The sequence below is a fragment of the Cavia porcellus genome, unplaced genomic scaffold, assembly GCF_034190915.1.
Source record: "Cavia porcellus strain 051 isolate PalLab524CR breed Dunkin Hartley unplaced genomic scaffold, mCavPor4.1 scaffold_4, whole genome shotgun sequence".
Classification (NCBI taxonomy): domain Eukaryota; kingdom Metazoa; phylum Chordata; class Mammalia; order Rodentia; family Caviidae; genus Cavia; species Cavia porcellus.
In genome coordinates, this window is record NW_026947487.1 from 72,094,381 (window position 1) to 72,114,342 (window position 19,962).

Here is a 19,962-nt window from a genome sequence, read left to right on the forward strand (position 1 = left end):
CCTCAAAATGCGGGGTGTCTCCACCGTCTCTTTTACTTTCTCTGTTATAAACAACAGCAACAATAGCAAAATATCACAAAATGTCCATTTTATGACCTCATTTTTCATTCATTATATCACATTATATATTTTAAAAGTGGGGTGAATGGCTCTACATAAACTCCTACAACATTCCAAAACAAAACACTAGAAATACAAACATGATTATTTGCCTTGTAGAAGTCTAAGCATTTTCCTGGTCAACATGAAGTCCTTAAATTTCATTCTTTTTGGTTCTTATATCTCATGTTGCATTAAACGAAAACAAGAATCTTGTTATACCTTTGAAAACAATGTGAAGAGAAAATTTTAAAATTACCTTTCCTCAGACATCAGTTCAATATCCTCAACTCCAGTCCTGTCATTTGATCGTGTGGAACTGAAATTCTCCATATTCTGTAACAGAACAATTATTGGTTGCTCAATAGCCTGGTAAGAAACATGCAAAAGTAGATTTCTTTTCATAAAGTAAAAAACAAAAACCAGGTAACATGTAGATATAAACTAACTATAGTGCCCACTTTTCTATCTTTGTTAAAACAAGTAAAACTGTGACAGTTTATTATCTTCTGCTTACATAAAGTTGTACATTGAGTTTTATCAACCCTTTAGCAAAGATAGCTGATAGCATCGTGGAAATGGTCACTGTTCCTGTGATATCTTCACTAGGTATTATGCACATTTGACAGCTAAACATAGCAAAACTCAGATCATCAGAGAATCGGGGTGGCTTACAAATGGAATGGAGGAATCTAAATCTTAAAACTAATCAGAAATTGATATAATATTTATTGCTTATTTATTATCTTCATTGAATATTGTCAGTATATCATATTTATGGTATAAAAACATTCATAAAAATTGAAGCAAAAAACCTCTGCAATATTTAGTGTGAATCTTTGTATTAGTGGGAGTGCACAAAATATAAATAGAAAACTTACTTGAATAGTATGTTTTAGAGCAACAAAGTGGTCTTCGTGTTTGCAAGGGTTTTTTGATTGCCTCTGTGAACACAATGTTTTCTAAAAATAATGCAGACGATTAAGCACAGAGTATTTAACTCAGTCTTATGAAGAAACATTAAATGTGCTCTTGTTTTGCTTATTTGTAAATATAGTAGACTCAAAAACAGTTGTCTTCAAAATTGGACCTGAATTTCACTAAATTCAGAGATTCAATATCTGCATTCAAAGGATATTAGGTACAATCACTTATCATGAAAATAAAGAACATATATCCACCTACATATAATAACCTACCACTGTGAAAACACTCTAAAAAGTCACAAGAATCTTATGAAACTGTTGTGTATCACAGTGAGAAGCTAGTCTTCAGCTTGAAAGGGGAATGAAGTATTTTCCATCTACGAAGGTCTGGCCAATTTGTCTGGAGTTGTTTGTCATTTTGACACCTTGGGATCCAGCAAAGAATAGCAGAAAGGGGGACAGCATGATGCAACAGTCACGACAGCAGCTTTGGGGTCAGAATGGTTTGCTTCCAATTTTGGATCCATCAACTGCCAATACTATGACTCCATTTGTGCCTCAGTTTCCTTAAATGGAGATGACATTTGCCACATAACTAAATAAAATAATAATATAAAGCACTGGAGTCATTCCTGGTACACTTAATGTGTATTAGTAGTTACTACTACTTTTTTTTTTGTCTTTTTCATTTTTATCAGTACCGGGGATCGAACTCAGGACCGCCTGCTTGCAAGGCAGGTGCTTATGCCGCTGAGCTAAACCCCCAGCCCCCGTTACTACTACTTCTAAAGGTATAAAATCTCTGAAGAAAATATCTCACTATTTGTCCACAGGTAAGACTCGCAGGAATTTAAAAGACAGTATTTGCGTCTGCTCAAAGACACTAAGCATCAATTTACTCACTCAGAAAACTTACAGCTAGATATTAATTTCAAAGGTCAGTCTGAATCATACAGCAAGACAGAAACAAAAACAAAAGCAGAAAAAGAAAAAGAAAACTTAAATGGCTAGATAATTTTAGAGGGCATCTGAGGAAAAATTATGACAGTATTCAATGATATTTACACCTTTACATTTTTAGTTAGAAAAGTCCCTTATAACTGGGTTCCATTCAAGCTGAGCATAATGGCTTTTATTACCTGACTGTGAACTTCCTGATACAGCAGAATATATCTGTGACAAAGAATCTTTGTTCTCATTGTAATCTTTAATAGATTATTAAAATCTTTAGTGAAAGATCTAGTGCAATAGTATTAGGTTTTCCTAAAGCTCTGAAACATGAATTACTAGGGAAAGCATAATCTTTTCATACCACTTTCAAACAGTGCTGATGAAATGGATGGTGTATTTAAAATTATATGTGAATCAGTGTTTTGGAAGAAACAAACAGTTTCAGATTAAAGCTAAGGAAAATTCAGAAAGGAGAGTACAGAACATAAACCAAAATAGCATTCTATACATTTAGAGATATTTCAGTTACAAACTGATAAAAGATCAACTTTTCTCCTAAACAAAAGTAAACAAAATATAATAATACAGATTTTAAGAGTTGTGGAATAGTTACGTTACATAGTAGAAAGATTTACAAAAAGCACTTTTAAGACATGAGAATTTTTTGTGGAATTCAAAGGTTAGAACTACAAAGTACTGGCTTTGTCAACTGCCTCCCCTCCTCTTTTAATGTTTGAGCCAGATATTTAAGAACTCTCCAAGATTCCCATCCTTCATAGATGTAATTCACAATGGCTGACTTTCAGTATTATGTAAGATTTCTCTTGAGAGTTTTTCAGCCATTCCTACTATTATATTGTGTATCTGGACATGTAAGACTGCTACATGACTCTGGTCTGGAGTCCTGAACCCTGCACGAGGCACACACATGGTGTTCCTTTGCCAGGGCTGCTGGGCTGTGCATGGATCACCCGAGCAGGGTGCTAAACCCAGCTGAGACCTCCTGAGTTTTCAGAATGAATGACCAAGGTAATGAAGATCTGCTAAGTTAATAACACTACTTATTTTCACAGAGCACAAAGTGTTTTATAAGTTCTAATTTCTATCCTTTGTCTAGGATTTAGGGGGCAGATAGAGCAAAATGATTAACTTCTGACTTCACTGAGATGGGGAAAGGGAAATAGATATCATACAGGCTGAAATGGCATAGGAACACAGGCTTCCCCAGATGAGAAGTATGCTGCTGGCCTTTCATCCTATGAGAAAATATGCACACAATGCATTTTGAAGTTTTGGAATGGTATTATTTCCCAAACCCATTTCTGGGTGCGGTAGAAGAGTAGTCTATTAGTGTTTTCATTTTTTAAAGAGAACATAATAGACCTCTTGTAAAAATGACTTACTGTGTTAACTTTTACTTAAGATCTTTTAAAGGTAATAGGTAATTTTAAAAAAATAGCAAAGAAGCAGCAGGCATGGAGACTCATACCTGTAACCTCAACTATCTGAGAGGCTGAGGCAGGAGGATGGCAAGCTTGAGAGACCTGGCAATTAGCCAAACTAGTAAGATTAAAAAGGATTGGGGAAATAGCTCAGTGGAAAAGAGCTTGCTTAGCATGTGTGAGGCTCAGAGCTCAAGTCTCAGGAAAAAAAATGCAAAGAACAGATTATGACTCTAAGTACAATGAGGTAAAGTTACTTCTTATATTACAATTTTAACCAGATAAAGCTTAATACACAGTCCATAAAATTCTGACTCATATAAGTGCTAGTGACCTTCAAAACAGAGTTACATTATGATAGTTACATTTGATAATTTTAAGGTGTACAAAGAAACTGAATTTTAAAAACCACCCTCCTCAATTTTAAAGATAATCTTTAAATTTAAAGCAGCAAATGCTTTGATAAAGCTAGCTTTAGGCTGTAGATTTATTTGTAATTTCTTTTCCCTCTCTCTGTGTTGACATTGAAAGCTAAACTCAAAACCTGTTTGACCACTGACTAGAGTACTTGAAAATAGCTGGAGCAAAAACAAATTTGTCTTCTAAAACTGTAAAATGCTGACAAAGCTTTTATGGAGGACACAGAAAAAAAAAATGCTGTCTCTCATTAGACAAACAGGTCAAACTGAAGGCCAGAGCAATGCTGCTAGTCAAAACAGATTCATTATTCTAACCTTGAGCTCTGAAAAGGGGAAAGCTTAATATTGACATTAACATTTAATAATAACATTAAAAAGGATCAATGGCAGGTTTGAATTTTTTTCTACCCCTTTGTACATTTCATGTCTTATTACTTAAAAGTATACAAACTAATTCACATTTAAATAAACTACTGATATCATGAGTGAGGATCACAAGGCAGGGGAAAAGTAAGGCAGGGGAAAAGATCTCCTCTGTGAGGACAGGGCATAGAGAGCTGGCAGCTGGAAGGGAATGGCCGGGATGGTGGTGGTCATTAGCCATAGGACAGAGCCATGTCACACTGCGCAGCACCACTGGCTACAAAGCCCAGAGTGACGGGTGGTCTCCTGGCCTCTGCTGGTCATCATAGCCTTGAGGAGCAAGACGACGAAGTGTCCACTGTGGAGACCCCATACCTGCAGGTGGCCTGTGCAGAGAGCATCATGTACTCACAGGCTGTGGTGTGGGCTGGTGAGTCACAGGGAAGCTCCTTCTTTACACTTCTAAGTCTGAACCCAGGATACCATTTCCCAAAGCCTTGGCCCTCCTCATCTCAGTAAACTGGCAATGCTAATCTTCTGCAAGGCCATACATGCTGCTCTGGTACCAGCTTAGTTTAAACCATCATTTCAAAACTAGACATGATGAGAGCACCCAAACGGGACTCCCTGCCCACCAACCATCTGCCCACGTTCCGCACAGCAGTCATGGAATTTAAGGGTCAGGTTGCCATGCTATCTGAAACTCTATGTTGGCTTCTCCTCTCCCCCACAGTAAAGGCAGAGTCCTTCCCATGAGCTGTGCCTGCTTTACCTGCTCTCATTCCACTGGCTATGCCCTCTCCCTCCCAGCAATACCTCCAGGGCTCATCCCTCCTTCCAGATGGGTCATCTGCACCTAGGGCCTGCCATTCAGAGGTTCTATCCATGAAGCTTTCTTTCTTGCTTCTTCTTGGTCTTCACACTCAAAATGCCAAAATCCGGGGGAGATCATCTCTGATCAGCCTATTTATATTGTATTTTCTGCCTTCAAAATTCCTGACACCTTTCTCTGCTTTATTTTTCTTCTAAGAAATCAACATTATCTCATATACTTTATGTTTTACTCACATATCTTAATCATTGTCTGTTTTCCTGCTAGAATGTAAGCTCTATGAAGACAGGCATTTATGCCTATTGTTCTCATTGCTGTATCCCTGAGAAAGCAAGTACTTTTTGGAACAAAGAAGGTATAGAACTATGAATATATCCTTTTCCTTCTCATTCTTTGTTTCTTTCTTCTTGTTAGCAGTAAAAATAAGTGCTCGGCCCAAGTGAAGAGGCCTTGAAATACCACCGTTGGAAAAGGTTTGAAGAAGGGTTGGGGAAAGTAAAATTAGATGGTTAAGATACACAGTTTTAGCATCTAAATGCCAGTCATTGTTATGAATCCTGGCTCTTATTTTGTGGTTACCTTGAAGATTAGATGTTAGAATTCATAGAGTATGAGAGTTAGAAAAGATCTGGAGATCACATGGATGAGGAAGTTCTTTCTCTATTGTTATTCACTGCAACAAAGCCAGACTCTAAGGTGCTCTCCTGTGGGAATGAGGAACCAGCAGCCCAGCGGGCAAGCCTTTGCACTCACAAGGCCAGGACGGAAGAGAGGCTCCCAGCCCAGTGCTCCTCAACTCTGCCCATGGTTGTGCCAGTCAAACACACACTCTAAGGAATAAATGTGCTTTCTACTTCTTTAATTACCTAGCTAACTGAAGACACTGTTTCTGGTAGGGAAAAAATTATTGATAGGTTAAGTTCATGGAAATGAGATTCAAAATGTACATCTTTTCAAGTTGTAAACCTGAGACTTTTAATCACCATATATCTTTTTGGCAAATAAGCAACTCATGAGCCAAATAAAGAGTTAATGAAGTCAGTATCACTTATTTTATTTAAGAGTTTTATTTAAAAATTCAGGGGTTGGGTATGTACTCAGTGGTAATACCCACAGCTATGCTCTGCCCTGGGCCTGGGGTTCAATCCCCAGCAGTAAAACAAAACAAAACAGAACAAAATAAAACACATTCAACTTTCCCCAAAAAAGTTAAACCATCAATTCATCACTGACTATTACAAAGTCGTTAATGTGTAATGATTCCTTCCAAAGGTTAGATTCTTTGTTTGAGGAATTATACCAGATACAAATTTAAGTAGGATAATTATTTCCAACCAGCTCTACTTGAACATTTTATGTCTAAAAACAAATAATGATACATTTGGGAGGTAGGAAAAGTCATTCAATTATGTTTTCTCCTAGATTTGCATTTGTGTATACTGTACATAGGGGAAAACTGGGTTATTTCTGATATTCACAGAAATTGACATTGGGCAAAGGGTGGCCTGTAAGTTGTATTGAACATATAGAATTGCACTGTGGAGCTGAAGATTGGTCAGAGCTAAGCGGAGACCAGAAAACCTGGTCACCAAACAGTAAAAACTGATACTACTTTTAAAAAATATATTATTACGGTAGTCAGTTCATTGTAAATTATAAAGTTTACCCTTAGTTGTTAATTAAAAAAACTAAGAACTGTAAAACATATTGATTCTCACTTTTCAGAGAATCTGAGGCATAAATGTAAAGCAATGATATTAAGTAGTTTATAACGAACATAGATCATAATGTTTATAAGCATAGTTTATAATGAAACATAGAATTATTGAATTAAACTAAGCTTCAAGTTTGAGGTAACAATAAGTGACTAATGTCTTTTTGTTTCTGAGTAATTTGGAAAAAAATATCTCTGAGAGTATACACTTAAAATTGATCTTCTGAACACAAAGAGATTTCTGAAGATGAAGACATACCTGATTCTCTCTCCCTATGTGTTTTTCTCTCTCCCTGCTATAAATCCATTCATTTGTTTTTTTACACATTCAACTCCCTAAATGAAATAATGGAAAATAGGGAAAAATGCCAAACAACTTTGTTCAAAAAATAAAATATAAAAGTGCTTTAAAAGAATGAGAAATAGAAATCAGACCAATCTAAATAACACGGAAATCAAAATGTGAGCTGTCCCTTGTTCCTTTGGCAGAATGTCACTTTTTTTAGCATTATTATTATGATTATTCTTTTCAATGCCTGAGATCAAACCCTAGAACTTTATGAGAGTGCTTTAGTGCTGTGCTACATCTCCAGTGCTCAGTTTTTTTTTTTTTAAATTTAAGGAGAAAAAGAAAAAACAGAAAAAGGGTATAAGTAATACAAAATTTAAAAAATAAACAGTAAGAAATCACTAGTTAATAGATTACATATTCTCATCTTAGAAATAGTTGTTCAAGTTGAACAACTATAAAGTATAAAGTGGACTTTCCAACAGTGAGAGTGCAAACAGTTTTGTTCAATGATCCAAAAAACTCAGTAATATGATTATCTATCTTATACACTTAAACATATATGCAGTTATAACCTTTAGAGCACTTTCTTTTCTTTTCTTTTGTACAATGACAATTACAAAAAGGATGGACATAAGAGATAATGTAAAAACAAAATACAATGTGATCAACAATGGTTACCATACTGCCTCTTGCTATTTTAAGAAGAATTGCCAGTTATAATAAAATTGAACAAAACAGTAAAGAATAAAACCAAAGCATTGCAGACATCACAGGACTTTTAAAAGAAGATAATAGTCAACTGGAATGGGTGTCATAATGCATCTTATTGTCTTCACAGTTTTGCCTATATTTTCAAACTTGGTACTATCAAGCAAAGCAGAATAGGGGAAAATCAGTCAAAACAAGATGGTGAGGGCAATACAGGATTTCAAATCAAGTTAATAGGAAATCAAAGTAGGTTACTCTAATGTATCCTGCTATTTTTTATTTATTTTTTCCTTAGTTAAAAAGATAAAAAGAAAAAAGTACAGTGCTCAGTCTTAATTTTTATATTTACTAAAAGAAAATACAGTGGGATATGCTGGCCCATACCTATAATCCAGGCTATTCAGGAGGCTGAGGCAAGGTAACACAAGTTTAAGGTTAGTTTGGAAAATTTAGGAAGTCCTGTCTCAAAATAAAAAGCCTAGCGATGAACTGTATGCGTGCTCCCTGGGTTCATTCCACAGTACCACCAAACAAGAACCACAACAATTAAACGAGAGAGAGAGAGAGAGAGAGAGAGAGAGAGAGAGAGAGAGACAGAGAGAGAGAGAGAGACAGAGACAGAGAGAGAGGGAGAGAGAGAGAGACAGAGAGAGAGACAGAGACAAAGAGACAGAGAGACAGAGAAAGAGGCAGAGAGACAGAGAGATAGACAGAGAGAGAGACAGAGACAAAGAGACAGAGAGACAGAGAGAGAGGCAGAGAGACAGAGAGAGACAGAGAGATAAGAGAGACAGAGAGAGAGGCAGAGAGACAGAGAGAGACAGAGAGACAAGAGAGACAGAGAGAGAGAACAGAAACAAATGTACATACTTAAGTAGCTCTAAGGTGTCTCAGAACTGATATTCTAAAATTATGTGAAACTCAACACTGAAATTACTTTATTTCTTTTACAAAGTAAGGAAGGAGAATGAAGTTTCTTAATTGGTTGTAAGAAAAAACTCAGATAAAAATATTCACTTACCACCAGACCATCTTGATTTTCACTGAGCTCAGAAAGTTTAGAACTAGATTTCTGACGTTTAGGTTTGCTCCTTTCTCCAAAATAATCAGAAGTACCTTCATGTATTTTTTCTACTTCCTGAGTATTTAAAATACATTCATCAAGGTTGTTGAAGCCAGAAGGAATATTTTCTTTGTTGGTAAGTCCCCTGGAATTGAATGAGAAAAGCCCTTAATTTTAAAGGATGAAAGGGACATTTTATAAGACTGCTAGTGTGTCATATTGTAGATTCAGCAAGTCTGAAGAATGCCGACAAGAGAAATCTCGGACTGGTGCTGCTTCTGAGGTGCCTAATCCCAAATGAATCATGTTTGAAAGGAGGTTATTCCTGGAGGCAGACTGGGAAGGGCTAAGTTTCCACTAAGGAAAAGCTTTTGTACTTTATCAAAAATTAATTTGCATTCACACAGGGAGAATGATACAATGAAATTTTCTACTATTCACAATAGATAGTAATATAATTTCAGTAAATAATAAAATTTTAGTATTATAAATTAATATAATGTATACAAAAATACCTGAAAAAGAAATATATCTCCTCTAGAATGGGAACGCTTATTTTCCCAAATGAGTTATTTTTATTTTTAACACATTAGTATTTAAATCTTTCTGAATTAGATAATTTTGGTAGAAATCATATGTCAGCAAAAGTATGTAATGTCAAGCAGTTTAACTAAAATATGGGTTCGTTACTTTCCAAGAAACGTCATAAATATAGAATTTAATTGATTTAATATTTTCAAACATTTAAAAAATATTTGAAACATTCCTGTAGCAGGTTTTCACAAAATTAAACCACTTATTAAAATTTTAAACTATACATCAGCATGGCATCCTGACTTGGTAAGGAAGAAATGAGTGAGATTTTATTCTCACTCACATGAGGACTGAGTTAAGGTGCCACTCTCAACCCTGAAACTGTATTTGAAGTAAATGAGTTTGGATGTACAAAAATAGACACCACTTTTTTGTCGGTTCAACCACATCTCTAAGTCAAAGATAACATTAATATTTATTCTGCAATCTAATTCATATCCTTAGGCTATAATACAGCAAAACTAAGAATTAAATACTGTCATAATATTTTCAAAGTTATACTATCATTAGTAATTTTAGAACTATATGTTTAATTTGCTCATATTTTCTACAACTTTTAATGTAGGAAACAGACATACTTGGTAAAATACATTAAAAAATTATGCACATTTATAAGAAATACCCCTTAAGCTAACTGAAGACCAGAGGAAAACCTACCCAGGACTAACAGGCAAGCAAGCCTCACACACATGCTGTGCCCCTCCTCACACCAGCCTAGGGCTCTCTGTAGCTGGCTGCATGTGTTTGGTGCTAAACTCAAATCCCTTGTCTCATCACTTAAGTTCTATCTTATCATTCTTTATGTTTTTCCTACCTACTAATGTACGTGTCCAGTCAGAACCTTTAAATGGAGGTTCTTTTTTACATGATGGCTATGATGGATGAGTTGTGTCCCCTCAAAATGCCTATGTTGAAGCTCTCACACTCAGTGTGACCGCACTAGGAACAAAGAGGAACTGAAATCAAGTGAGGTCATCAGGCTGGGACTCTAATCCAACAAGAGCTCAGTGCTTTCAAGAAGACAGAGACGTCAGGAAGGTGCACGCCCAGGAAAAGCGATGGAAGGCCACTGTGAACAGATCCATGGCGAGTGTCCTGTGGAAACCAACCCCTCAGCACCTTGATCTTGGACTTCCAGCCTCTGGAGCTGGGAGAAAATAAATTCCTGCTGTTTAAGCCACCCACTCTGTGTATTTTGTTATGGTGGCCCAAGCAGGCAGATATTTTGAAAGTCAAATGAAATAGTTTAATTTATAATGGTTTGGAATAGCAAATAAATGACTGCAACAGATTTTGTCAAAATAAATATGAAAATCTGACAGTGCTTAGGTGAGGAAATCCTGCTCTTCAACCCACAAGTCTTTGCTGTCTTGTGTATACGTGACTTGATAGCAGGGCCTGCATCATGGCAGAGGCAGCATTGTGTCTTGCTTCAAGAAGCCCACTCCTTCCTGTTAGCCAGTGGTGGCCATACATCCCAGGAAGGGAACCAAGAAGCCAACCCCTTCCTATGAGTCAGTAGTGGACATGTGTCCAGGAAGAGAACAAGAAGCAAACCCCTTCCTGTGAGCCAGCGGCAGCCAGGCATCCCAGGAAGAGAACCAAGAAGAAGCCAACCCCTTCCTCTGAGCCAGTGGCAGTCATGGGGTTGGCTAACCCCATCCTGTGAGTCTGCAATGGTCATGTAGAGAACCAAGAAGAAGCCAATCCCTTTCTGTGAGCCAGTGATGGTCATGGGCCAGGTCAACCCCTTCCCATGAGCCACCAGCTTGTGAGCTAGGAGATAAGAAGTGCCAAGAGCACCCTTCCCATAAGCAACTGTGGATTTGGAGGAACACAGGCTGAGATGATAGGAACTGAAGTAAAAAAAACAACAGCAGCTACAAAAAACCAAAACATCTTAATGTCTGCATTATTTGATTGACTTTGTAGGCTTAAAGCTGGTAGTCTGAGAATCTATTTAGAGGATAACAATATGCAATATAGCAACTATGGAAGACTTCCTTATGAAGGTGGTAGCCATTGTTAATTTCCTATTGTCTTGTTTTAAAGTCCTGTATCATTTTCATTGTTTTGTTTGCTTGATTTTATTATATCTGATGGCATGGGCAGTTATTTCAAAGATAACAAGATATACTACTGTATTGCTTTCATTGTTTTGATTTGATTGGTCTGTTCTGTTATGTTTGAATTTATTATGTTTGATGTTATGGGCAGCTATTTTGAAGATAACAAGAGGCAACATGGTAGCCATTGTTGATTTCCTATGTTTGAAGTCCTGTATCACGTTCACAGTTTTGTTTTGATTAGCTTTATTGTTTTATATTGTTTGGTTTTAGTCTCTTAAAAAAAAGAGTATCTGACATAATGATACAAAAGGCTTGATCTGAATGTAGACCTCTGGGCCTCTCACTTTAATTACTGGGATCTTATTTCTAACTTTTAGTAACAGGGTTTCCTCCTCAGTCCTACCTACATATTTAGTATTCTGACAAAATTTAACTATTCCTCCTCTAATACAGAATGCTTTCCTTTTTACTTTGCAGTAGGGTTTTAATATGAGATTGACATAACAAAGAAACATTTGGGTCAATTTCCTATTTGTTTTGGAAAATTAAATCACTCTCATTTAATGTTTTATATTTTAAAAAATCTTATGAATTTCTTTAATCATGTGGAAGTAAACAGCTTATCATAACAAATTTCCACACTTATTAGATTTTACAATATTTCTATTTGGAAAACTTCCATTGGAAACTATCATTTTTATTGGGAGATATCCTAATTTTTAGTTTTTATTAGTACGTGTTTGCCATACATGATGATTATGTTTATCGTGGGGATCTGATCATGTTCCTAACAGATCTTAGTTCTTCTTTATTTTTTATCCATTAGGCCTTCTTTCCCTCCCTTCTCCCTCCAACTCTTGGTTCCTTTCCCATTTATAAAAGCATTATTTTCATCATTTTCCCCTTTATTTTCCTTAATTCCCCTCCATCATATATATATATATATATATATATATATATATATATATATATGAATATACGTTGTCTTATATAAGAGAAACCATGTGATAGTTACATTTGTGTGTCTGATGTATTTCATTATGGACTTGAGTTGCATCCGTTTACCTATGGATGTCTCAAGTTTATCTTTATGGTACAGTAGTACTCCATTGTGTATAAATACATTTTCTTTTCACATCGGTAGATGGCATTTTAAAAAAAATTGCTGAATTAAACAAACTTTTTAATGATAGATTCCTCACACTTTTATGTTTCTCTTGTAGCAAATAATGAGTATTATTATATTCTTGTAAATTTAAACAAATAGCAAATCATTTACACTAACAGAGATGATTTATAGTTTTAGTCCATCTTCACTACTGCTTACTTAAAAATATGCTGAGACAGCTTTAGCAAGATTTTACTGACCCCTTGATCAGATCTGGAGCTATAGCCAGCACTGGCTTCAAGTTTTTATTTCTGTACTAGGGATTAAATGCGGGCCTCAAGTATGTTGGACAAGCTTTCTACCACTGAGCTACATTGCCAGTCTTTTAATGTTTTCTTTTTAAATTTTGAAACATTATCTCACTAAGTTGCCTCAGGCTGGCTTGAGCTTGTGATCCTCCTGCCTCAGCCTAATAAGTAGCTGGGATTACAGTAGTGTGCCACTGCACAAAGCAAGGCTATTTTAAAAAGTGGTTGCAGCTATAATTTGTGAGCGGTAAAACTAATCGATAATAAAATAAATGACTTTCTATCTTTTGAACCACTTTTCAACCATTCCATAAGACTAGTATTATTGTATTCCATAGAATAATATGAAGTCTAACTTCATCTTCTCTTATTTTTTCATCAATAGAAGAAATGCAAATTTTAGATGAATTCATCAATTATGTATAAGCAATTACTACGCAGAACTCATTTGCTATAAGCTATAATAATGATTCCTGACCTTCTCAGAATTTATGATGTGTTAATGACTCTGGGGGATACTGCAAAGTGCCTCTGAAGTGGCATTTCAAAGTCACAGAAAGGAAGAAAGTTAAAAGAGGAACTGAGATCAATGTGGAATAGCCGGGACAATATTAAAAGGAGGTAAGTGAAAGGTGAAAGCAGAGCTGGAGCGAACCGGGCCAGGGCAGGCACCCAGCACTATGCTGGAGGAAAGGACAGGTGGCCTACGGTCAAAGCTGCATGGGCAGGATTGGTAGCTCTGAGACATAAGGGCTTTGTTCCCCAAAGATTGGAGCCGAGAGAAGCCATTAAGCATGGGCTGGGAACTGAAGGATGATTCAGATATGACTATGACCCAGTGTGTCAGGTTGGATGGGTACAACTCATGACTGGGGGCGGGATGTAGGGGTGGGTGGGTGTGATGCACACAAGGAGCTTGGGGTTCTGAATCCCGAGACCTCACACTCACGAAAAAGGATGTGGCAAGACTGTACATTATGTTGGCCACATACAGGAGCTTGACGCTGCTGAAATATTTGTATCCAAACCCTTATTTAATGGCCTCTGCTGGCTTGACCAGGATGAGTGACCAGAATGAGTAGTGATGAAATCCCCAATTTGATGTTAAGGCTGGACAGTCTGTGACAGGTGACCAGTCTCTACCTCCTCCTGTCCCCTGATGTTGCTACTTAAATATAATCAAGACGATTTATGAAAGAAACCTCCTCACACTTGGGAAATACTGCATTTACACTGCACAGCAGGGGACAGCCTATGTTTATGTTTCTTAGCCCTGTCTGGCCCCTGTCCATTCTTTATTGTACCTCTGCTGCCCACCACCTGCCACTACCAGTGACCCATTATTGTCACTGCCACCACCACTGTGGGTACTTGCTGTCACACACAGTACCACTTTCCACCCCAGTTGTTCACCCTATGTCCAAGCAAAGAGGGTGGAAAGCAAGGTGTATTTTAAAATGCAAAGTATGGCTCTGTGTTGTGTAGCAAAAAACAAGGTGGAGCATAAGAAGAGACTTAAGTGAATAATTTGTACCTCCTGCATAATAAGATAAAGGCAGAACATAAACTAGCATCCTAAATGCTTTCTAGAATCCCAGGCAGTAGCTAACTTTAAACATAAGTATTTCCTGTATTGGAGTTTTTCTATTTTCTAAATGGAATATTATGACTATTATTTACTGGCTCCAAGATAATTTTTTAAAAGTACCACACAGGCCACTTATACAGTCATGAACTATATCATTGATGCTGATTTCTTTCTGAGATTACATTTGTTAATATAGCTCTTAAAAATTTCAATGATAAGTAACACAGAATTTACTTATACTATTTTTGTGTTTTTATTTAAGTGAAAAAAAGTTACTTTTTAAAATAAGAATTTTGGTAATAGATTTTGAGTGAAAAAGCAGGAGGATGAGTAGGGTCTGGTTTAGCTATTGATACTTAATATGGAGTTCAAATAACTATACAGAAGCAAAAAGCTACTATGAATAAAAATATGCTTGGAATTCTCAGGGAACATATGTGAATATAGTCAGTTACCTACACAGGTTATTTTCTTTGGTTATTTAAATCATAATTATTAAGTAATGTGAATGGTAGTAACGTCGTTGGTACTTTATCAAATGTTTTCTTGGAGAATAAAACTACTTGTGAGATTATTTTTGAAATTCATGAAGTGTGAATGCCTTAAAGTAGCTGGTTAGTGGGAGAGGGAAAAGGAGAGGAACAGAGAAAGAGAAAGGGAAAAATAGGGAAAGAAAGGGAGTGTCTGACAGTTAGTTACTAAAATAGTAAAGAACTTAAACTTTCTGCCTTTGATTAGACTTGAGTACTTTCTTGTATTAAAATGTAACCACGAGTCATAATATGAGAGGTTTGTTCTAGTACTTCGTCAGATCAATATAATGCTGCTGACTGATAAACTAGTTTATGTTAGCTAGCAAGGAAAAACCTGCCTCCCACAGGCACACAGCAACTTTCTGCTTCCAGGATTCCGGATCTGTCTACCTCAAGACGTTCAAGAGGAAACAGTAAAAGGTGTTAAATCCGAGGTGGAACAGCTCATTGAAACTGAGGAATTCATCAATCGCCTACGAGTTTTCAAATGTCATTCAAGTTTTACGTGGTCTAATGGTAAACTTTTAAAGTTTCAACCTAAATACCGAAAAAGGAGAGGAGCAAGAGGTCTGATGATTAAAAAGGAGCAGAGAAAACCCAAGCAAAAATCACTGGTGTCAACTTACTGCTCTCTTCCACCACGGCAAGCCTCATCCTGGGCCTTATGCTGGCGGCGGCGCTGTCTTGTGGAGGTAGAAGAAGCTGATGACGATCCTGACTCGGAATCTTCTGAGCTTTGCCCTCCAGCACTATTAACATCAAAAAGATGCTGTTCAACAGCTGTTCGAATTGTTCTTTCTAAGAGTCTGGTCACAAAACAAAAACCAAACAAAGAGTCACTCAGGCAATCAAGTTTATCAATAATTTCCTTCAAAAAGCATATGCCCCAATTCTGAAAATACCTTTATTTCTATTTCAGATGCAAACACAGAGTGTGATGCATGAAGCTAAACACTCCCATTGTGCATTAAAAGCAAAACTAACTGGAACAAATTCCAAAAGTTTGAGAATTGTGTTTCTCATCTTTGTGAATCTAGAATTACTGAAATGCTCATGGTAAGTCTAGTAACAATTATGAAATAGTCAAGAAATAAAGGTCCTTTACCATAGGGCAGAAAGAGGAAAGATTTTTTTTTTTTGCAGAATAATAATGAACATATTCTTACAAAAGCAAGTTTCCTCCAGATTCCACATCAGCTGTGCAGAGGATGCCAACATGGATTAAAAAGCAAACTTGCACAAATAGTTTTAGAATGTCTGCCATATATTTAGAATTCCATTAAATAAAATGACATAGGAAATAATGCTTTTCTGATAAGCTGGGGAAACAGAAAAATTACAACATAACCTCATAACAGCATCACAATCTTTCTTAGCCTCTAGTCAAGTAAGTTGTAATGTACAGAAATGAAGTTGTAGTAAACCCAACCCAAAATAAGTTCCAGTTGGAAGGACAGATTTACTTTGTTCAGCCTGAGGAAAACAGGTTAGTGCAAAAAGCTGAAAAGAATACAGAATAAGATACAAATGGTATCACTTTAAAAGTTTCTATATATCTAAATATTCTTTGTCATCATACTATGTAATTCTAAAAAAGCTACCCTGGAAAATTCTTTTTTTTTTTTATCGGTACTAGGTATCGAACTCACGACCACCTGCTTGCAAGGCAGGTGCTTATGCCACTGAGCTAAATCCCCAGCCCCTGGAAAATTCTTATACTCTGCAAAGCATGGTTTTCTTTATTTGAAAAATGATGACACATTTTAAAAAATGCTTACCACTGAGAAGTACTGTTCTCTAAGACAGATTTTGAGAACTTAAGGCTTTTCAAATGCAGTTTTATGATACACTGATAGTTATTTCAAATTTTATTAAAATATTTTAAGACAAAAGTCAAGTAAAGATTCATTAACTTGGGCACTAGAAATTTTATTTTAGTCAAGTTGTGGCTCATGTCTATAATCCCAGTACTTGGGAAGATGAGGCAGGAGGATTGCTGTGAATTTGAGGCCAGTCTGGATTATACAGTGAGTTCAAGGCCAGCCTGAATCACACAGTAAGACGCTGTCTCAAACCCCAACCTTCAATAAAAATTTTTTTTGTTTTATATTGTTATGTCCCAAGTGGCCCAGGATTACCTAAGAGTGGTGCCAAAGAATGTGTAAATTAATATGTGCACACACTAACTGACAGTTTCCAAAACTGAGTCAAACATGTAAGATGGAAAGGTTAATAGGCAATACAAAAGGAATGTGTCAGTCTTTAATTTTCAAAATTGGTAAAGCTAAGGAAAGTTGACCCTGTCCCTCTGCTTACTTCCTCACCCAACAGAAAAGAAAAAAATCTCTTACTTTAGATCCAAATTCATTCTGATCAATGCCTCTTTTAATCCTTCTATTTTTCTCCTCTCATGGCACAGCCTCCCCATTTTCTATCCCTGATCCCTTCCAAAGGAAGATGTTCCCAAAAGGCCCCACCTGTCCCAACAACAAAGGAAGAGAACTGGAAGTGATGGAAATGTCTTGGAGCCAGGAACCATTCATCAGTCACCTGGTGAACATTTAATTATTGTTAATACATGCCAGATACTTTTCTTGGTGTGAAGGAGACCCCAATGAACATGAGGGTCATGTGCTTGTGTTTATGGAACTTACATTCCTATAGGGTAAAACAGACACTAAACAAATACAGGCGTCACTGATTTGCTTTTCTTCCTGCAAGATCTGTGAGGGTAGACCTCAGGATGTGCATCTGACATTACACAACCGACACTGCGCTCAACACACTGTAGCACTAGAGAAATGTAGGCTCGATAAGATGGTGGAAATAGGAAGTAAAGACATGGTTACTACTTGAATTACATTCTCCATTGCAAGATGCCTCTGAGAGCACACGGACTGTTTTGCAAATATCAACTGATCCTGACATTATTTTTAATGAAGTAAATAGAAGTCTTAAGCGTTTTAAATAGTGGAGTTGCCTCTAATCTCATACCCACACAAGCTTAAGCAGGAACATCTCTTCTTCAGTACTAGCCTCTGTACATAGGGAAGTTTAAAAATAACTGCTTGCTCCTTATTTTAGTCTTCCAATAAATACTGTACAACATTAGACTTCTTTTTTAATTTAATAAATGGAAAAGGAATTAAAAAGAACTCAAAACACAAAAACCCAACCCAAATAACTTACTCTCCAGTTGTGGAAACATTGCTGACTTGGGATACATGAGCGCTGCGGGAAAGAAGAAAAGAGAAAGAAAGTTAGATGCAGGTTAGGTGCAGATGTGGACCTGCATATCTGAAGCAATCACGGGCTGGAGGCTGGGCCAGCACCTCGGTGCCCTCACACTGCACTGAACTAACATTGTTGAATGCTCATCTACACTTGTTTCTAGATGCAGAAATGACCCTGCTGCTCATCCCTGAACACTGGCCTTTTCTCCTCTGTAAAGAGGCAGTTTCACACCTGACCCTGGCACCCCACCTGTTCGTTCTCACACTACTGCCACAGACCTTGGCTTTTCGATTTCTGTAAGTGTTACTGCAGATGCTGCTGCCCAGCTTCCTGTTGCCTATTCCATTGCTTTGCTGCTCTCCGCAGCCCAAAGTCACTATCCCAGGCGTCAGATAGAAACATCATTCTAAAACTGCTCAAACAAGTGGAGGGCCACAGGGGCCGCAGGGAGAGAGAACCCAGAAGCACTATTATTTTCTACATTGGTATTTCTAAACCACCTCCTTGAAGCCTCGCTTTCTTCTGAAGTTCCTCAAGAAGGAAACTGGCTATCTTAACAGTGGATTGACAGTCTTTTTATTGAGCATTGATAAACTCCCTCTATTTCCACACAGTCTCCAAAGTTTAAATTCTTTTGAGAGAATTAAAAAGTGGTCAGCGTAGAGTGACAAAATTATCCCACACTACTGAGGAGCACCCTGCATGCCTGTGCTCTGCTTTTATATAAGCATGACCAAGGGCTGAGTCATTACTTTCTCTCATTCTGGTCCCTAGTGCTTATAGCTTCTGAAGATGCTGTGCCTAAAAGAGGTTAAATGTTGAGCAGATCAGTTATGACTCAGTTATAGTTTCACAACTATAGTTTTACCTAAAAATTCTGTCCTTCTTCCTGGTTTGTAGAAGACGAGTGAGGAAAAAAAATCAAAGCTGTTAATCATAAATATGGATGGTTGTCTGTTAGTCTCTCCGAACACCCTCAAATACACTGTATAATTTTCAGGATATGAGCAGGTTGCTTTGGCCTCAGCTCTGAGGCTTTTCTCCACTGTTAAATGTGCACCTCATCTTCCCATTCAGAGTTTGCATTTTCTCTCATTGCGCTCCTTACCTCTGCCACCACCAGACCCGGCAGAGGTGACCAGTGAACACATGTTAGCCCACATCATTCGCTTTAGTTCAAGTTGCAGGCTTGTTGTGGCTATAGACATTAAAAACATGAAATCACGCTTTTGTGAAAAGGAAGTTGATTTGAAGAGTTCTATAATCAGTAAATATATAAAGTTACCCTAACAGTTACCAAATATTTAAATATGTTTCAAGACACTGTGCTAAGTATTTTTTACACAGATTTTTTTCATTTACTCTTTATAATCACCCTGCAAGATGGGCACAATTGTTTTCAGATGAGATTAAAAGATTGAAAAAATATTCTATAGCCACACAGCCAAGAAATAGATGAGCTGGGATTTGAACCAAGAAAGCCTAAGCTCAAAGCCCAAAATCTTAATGACTACAAGAGTCTTTCAATTCGTTACTCACTAGAAGCAAAACACATTGTGGTCATCTTTGTGTTTGGAGGCCTGGATTTAGTGTCTTACTTTGCTTTTCATCACAGCCATTTCTCTCTGCCTCCTGCCACCCGTTATTCACAGCACAAAACCAACAATAAATCCTGTGCCGCTCTCAGACCTTACTGGAACAGAGAGTCCTCGCTTTTGA

General features: G+C 37.0%; 1 protein-coding gene across 3 annotated transcripts in view; it reads right to left on the minus strand.

Annotated features, from left to right (window-relative positions):
• Nucleotides 1-19,962, minus strand: part of Fam13a (family with sequence similarity 13 member A) — a 315,293-nt gene that overhangs the window by 33,445 nt on the left and 261,886 nt on the right. For all 3 annotated transcript variants that reach the window (XM_063247270.1, XM_023564119.2, XM_003467510.5), the window contains 5 exons: nt 18,199-18,240; nt 15,636-15,815; nt 8,768-8,954; nt 359-435; nt 2-41 (listed from right to left, as the gene is read on the minus strand). In XM_063247270.1, coding sequence (XP_063103340.1) covers nt 2-41; nt 359-435; nt 8,768-8,954; nt 15,636-15,815; nt 18,199-18,240 — 526 coding nt within the window. The remainder of the gene's footprint in view (nt 1; nt 42-358; nt 436-8,767; nt 8,955-15,635; nt 15,816-18,198; nt 18,241-19,962) is intronic.